General features: G+C 43.9%; 1 protein-coding gene across 3 annotated transcripts in view; it reads right to left on the bottom strand.

Moving 5' to 3' along the window:
* The window catches only part of LOC102242191 (protein FAM149A), a 21,986-nt gene that overhangs the window by 1,496 nt on the left and 16,068 nt on the right, over nt 1–4,422 (bottom strand). For all 3 annotated transcript variants that reach the window (XR_001364423.1, XR_001364424.1, XM_005878174.2), the window contains 2 exons: nt 2,882–2,992; nt 2,438–2,582 (listed from right to left, as the gene is read on the bottom strand). Coding sequence is in view for 1 of the 3 variants with exons in the window: in XM_005878174.2 (XP_005878236.1) it covers nt 2,438–2,582; nt 2,882–2,992 (256 nt within the window). In the remaining 2 variants the exon portion in view is untranslated. The remainder of the gene's footprint in view (nt 1–2,437; nt 2,583–2,881; nt 2,993–4,422) is intronic.

The following is a 4,422-nucleotide window of genomic DNA, read 5'->3' as shown; positions in this document are numbered from 1 at the left end:
CTCCACCCCTGCCCAGGCCTAACATCTTTGGCCAAGGCTTTAGGCCTGGGCAAGGGATCCCTAGCTCCCCGGACTGCCGGCTCCATCCCTGCCCAGCTCCCATTGCTGGCTCCACCCCTGCTTCCCGCTATCACTGGCCGGGGCGGCAAAGGCACCTGGTTCTCTGATCACAGCTGGGGGGCAGGGCAAAGGCGGCCCCCAGGGCCGCCTTTGCCCTGCCCCCCGGCTCTTAGCTCCCCCCTGGGTTTCCGATCACTGTCAGTGGCAGGGGGCTTCTTCCTGCTTTCCCTTTCGCATTGTGCCTTTGTGCCTACATATGCAAATTAATCGCCATCTTTGTTGGCGGTTAACCGCCATCTTAGTTGGCAGTTAATCGCCCTGATTGGTTAACCGCCATCTTAGTTGGCAGTTAATTTGCATATCGCCCTGATTAGCCAATGAAAAGGGTAGCGGTCGTACGCTAATTACCATGTTTCTCTTTTATTAGATTAGATATAGATTTGCACACATACACATACACACACACGTGTATAAATATGCAGACATATGTCTCTCATATGGTTGGGTGAGACCGCATCTCAGCACATCTGCAAAGTTCAAACTATTTCTTTCTCTGATGATACCACTGAAAAGGAAAATGGCTTTTATAGAAAGGGCCATTCACATTCTTTCCATCAATGAAAAAAAGTCCTGAAAAATTAGGGTGAGGCCAGAGTATTAATTTTTCCTGCTTGACCTAAAGAGGTTCTTGGACTGTGGCTACAGTGAAATGTGGATAAGAACACTTTTCAGCCTTTCTACGTGTTCTCGATGGTTGGGAGGCAACAGTCCTACAGCCCTCAGGTCCAAGGAGGAGAATGTGAACATTACCAGAATTAGGAGAACCAACACTGACCAGGCAGCCTCCAGAGTAAACGCCTGGTTATCTTTTCTTCCAGGGATGTGTGAACCTGAAATCTAATCCACAGCTCAGGGCAACGAAGTGCATATTCAGTCTGACATACCTGATCCAAATGGTTTACTCAGCTTGATTTTCATAGAATGCTAGTCAATATTTTCTGTGTTACTTCTTCCCTCCAATTGATAATAGAAAATCAATATTAACATATGTCTCTTAGGAGGGAATTGCCTGGGTACAGCCTGCGAGAGGGCTTACTTTCCATTTTCTCTCAATTGCATTTGGCTGCTTTTGCAATGTTCTCTATCCCAGCGTCTCCTCCCACACTTTGCAAATCGCTGCTGTAAGATGGTAGGAGGAAGAGGGGCAAGTGGAGAACTGCTTTGAAAGAGAGCAAAGAAAAACAGAAAACAAGAAAGTGCAGGAGATAGAACACCCACGGGCTACAGTGGAGGCTCCCAGGCACCATGGCTTCACAAAAGGGATGCTCAGGGGCACTTGAGGAGCTACGGGGGCAGGAGGCTGTGCAATCGGCAGAGCACCCAACAGAGCTGTGACTAAAAGCTTGCCTGGCTCCAAACCCCACTCCCGAAAATGACAAAGATAAGGTCAAAGTTAACAGTTTCCACAACACTTAGAAGGTGAAAGTAAAACATCTGCTTAGAAATCCTCTAACCAGGGCAATATTTTAGTTTTTACTTCACCCAAGTTTTCCTCTTGAGTTCCTACTGTCAGCGTCTGTCCTGAATTTCCCGCCATGGATTTCATATAAGAAATTAAATGTAACACACCGAGAGGGAGGGGAAGGAAGTAGAAAAAAACAAAACTATTAATAGCTGAGACTTTGAGATATGGGAATATAAGTGATTTTTGTTTTTCCTTATTTGTTTTGTATTTTTAAGATTTTACATGTGACATAGAAATGATTTTATATGTATGGTGATGTATGTATATAGTAGGTAATGCTTTTAAAATTGGTAAAAAGAGCCGAAACCAGTTTGGCTCAGTGGATAGGGCATCGGCCTACGGACTGAAAGGTTCCAGGTTCGATTCCGGTCAAGGGCATGTACCTGGGTTGCAGGCACATCCCCAGTGGGAGATGTGCAGGAGGCAGCTGGTCGATGTTTCTCTATCATCGATGTTTCTAGCTCTCTATCTCTCTCCCTTCCTCTCTGTAAAAAATCAATAAAATATATTTTTTAAAAAATAAAATAAAATAAAATTGGTAAAAAGATATTTTTAAAAATAAGAAAGCAGTCCTAGCTGGTTTGGCTCAGTGGACTGAAGGGTCCCTGGGTTTGATTCTTGTCAAGTGTACATACCTGGATTGTGCCCCAGTAGGGGGCGTGCTGGAGGCAGCTGATCAATGATTCTCTCTCTCATCATTGATGTTTCTATCTCCCTCTCCCTCTCCCTCTCCCTTCCTCTCTGAAATCCATAAAAATGTATTTAAAATATAAAAATAATTAAAAAAATAAGAAAGCAACTCTTCTTTACACATTGTAACCATGCAATTATCCAAAGTATTCTGACACATACTTCATCTCTCCATGAGCAAATGGAGCTCCTTTCGGTAGATAAACCTGTGGTCGAGGTCGAACTCTGCGTCGCAGACCCGGACCAAGAGCTGTGGGCTTCTGTGGGTGTGGGGCTTCCACTGGATGAAAACGATGACACGGACTCACTGCAGGAACAAACGAGGCAACATAAATAATATTTCCTGGGAAGAGGTTGGGCTGGAAACTGGCTTTACCTCTCTGAGCCACTTCCTCGTTCTTTCTTTAAATATATTTGTCAAGTTCACAGCAGACAGAATTTTAAAATACTGATGCAATGTAACATTTCACTAATTTTAGTTTTATCTGAAAATAAAACTGCTTGTTTACTTTTAGAAATTCACGGCCAATCTCCTATTTTGTTTGCCATATTCATTATGGGCATGTTTTGTTTTGCAATCAGAAGTGTTCATAGGTTAATACTTACCAGGTATATTTATCAATGGCTTTCTGCACATTTCTTGTAAAATGTGTAGGTAAAGGATCTTTGATTTTTACAGGAAAATTGTGTTTCCCAGATCCTTCTGATAGTCCTCTTCTGAAAAATAAAATATTAAAAGTATTTCTAACATAATAATATAATTTTATTCATTAAGACTTTTAAATTTTCCTTTTGTATAAAGTTGCTCCCTCCCTCCTGCCATGTCCCCCTACACCCACACATGTGCACACACATGCTACATAGCCATCCAATGTGAAGGAATCAACATTACATTTATTTTTTGTCAGATCAGCAAAAAACTATTTTTTGTTGTGCTGCAGAATTTCAGTAATTAGTTTATGTGCCATGAGATGAAAAAGGTTGAAAATTGCTGCACTTTATAGATAGATCAGGTTGATCTTGCTCACTGCTATTATTATTAGCAAATGCTACCCTAGGAAAACAGTTCCTGTTAACTTGCACCTCCCAGAACATGTCTTAGTATGTCTCTCTCTTTTTGTTTGTTTTTATTTCTTTAAACTTTTAAAATTTTTCAATTACAGTTGACTGTCAGTATTATATTAGTTTCAGGTATACAGCATCGTGGTTAGACATTTATATACCTTACAAAGTGATCCCCTGACATTTCAAGTACCCACCTGGCACCATACCTACTTATTACAATATTATTGTCTATATTCCCTGTGTAGAACTTAACACCCATGAATTTGTACTTCTTAATCCCTTCACCTTCCTCACCCAGACCTCCAACCCACCTCCCATCTGGCAACCATCAGCTTGTTCTCTGCATCTGTGAGTCTGTTTCTGTTTTGTTTGTTTACTTTGCTCTTTAGATTAAACATATAAGTGAAATCATATGTTATTTGTCCTTTTCTCTTTGACTTATTTCACTTAGCATAATACCCTCTAGGGCCATCCATGTTTTTGTAAATGGTAAGATTTCTCTTTTTTATAGCCAAGTAATCTATATATATAAAAACCCAGCGACCCAAACGGCGGAACAACCAGAATGATCGGAACGAACGGTGGCTATGACACACACAGTTGCAGCCAACCAGCCTGATCTGGGCCCCGATTGGCACCCCCCCCAGCTAGCTAGGCCACCCATCGCACCCAATACCCTGATCAGGAGCAGAGCTGGCTGGCCAACCACCCGTGGCCCCTCCCCACTGCCGGCCCAACAGGCCTCCATTGGGGCGGGCCGGCCGGACCCCACCCGTGCACGCACCAGGCCTCTAGTATTTTATATATATACTAGAGGCCCGGTGCACAAAAATTTGTGCACTCGGGGGTAGGGGGTCCCTCAGCCCGGCCTGTGCCCTCTTGCAGTCTGGGACCTCTCAGGGGTGGCCACTTGCTGGCTTAGGCCTGCTCCCCGGGGGATTGACCCCGCAGGGAGCAGACCTAAGCTGCAGTCGGACATCCTTAGTGCTGCTGAGGAGGCAGGAGAGGCTCCCACCACCACCGCTGTACTGGCAGCCATCAGCCTGGCTTGTGGCTGAACAGAGCTCCTCCCATGTGAGAGC

Source organism: Myotis brandtii, unplaced genomic scaffold, assembly GCF_000412655.1.
Source record: "Myotis brandtii unplaced genomic scaffold, ASM41265v1 scaffold5483, whole genome shotgun sequence".
NCBI lineage: Eukaryota > Metazoa > Chordata > Mammalia > Chiroptera > Vespertilionidae > Myotis > Myotis brandtii.
Note: the sequence above shows the minus strand (reverse complement) of the source record. Positions and strands in the feature narration are given on the sequence as shown.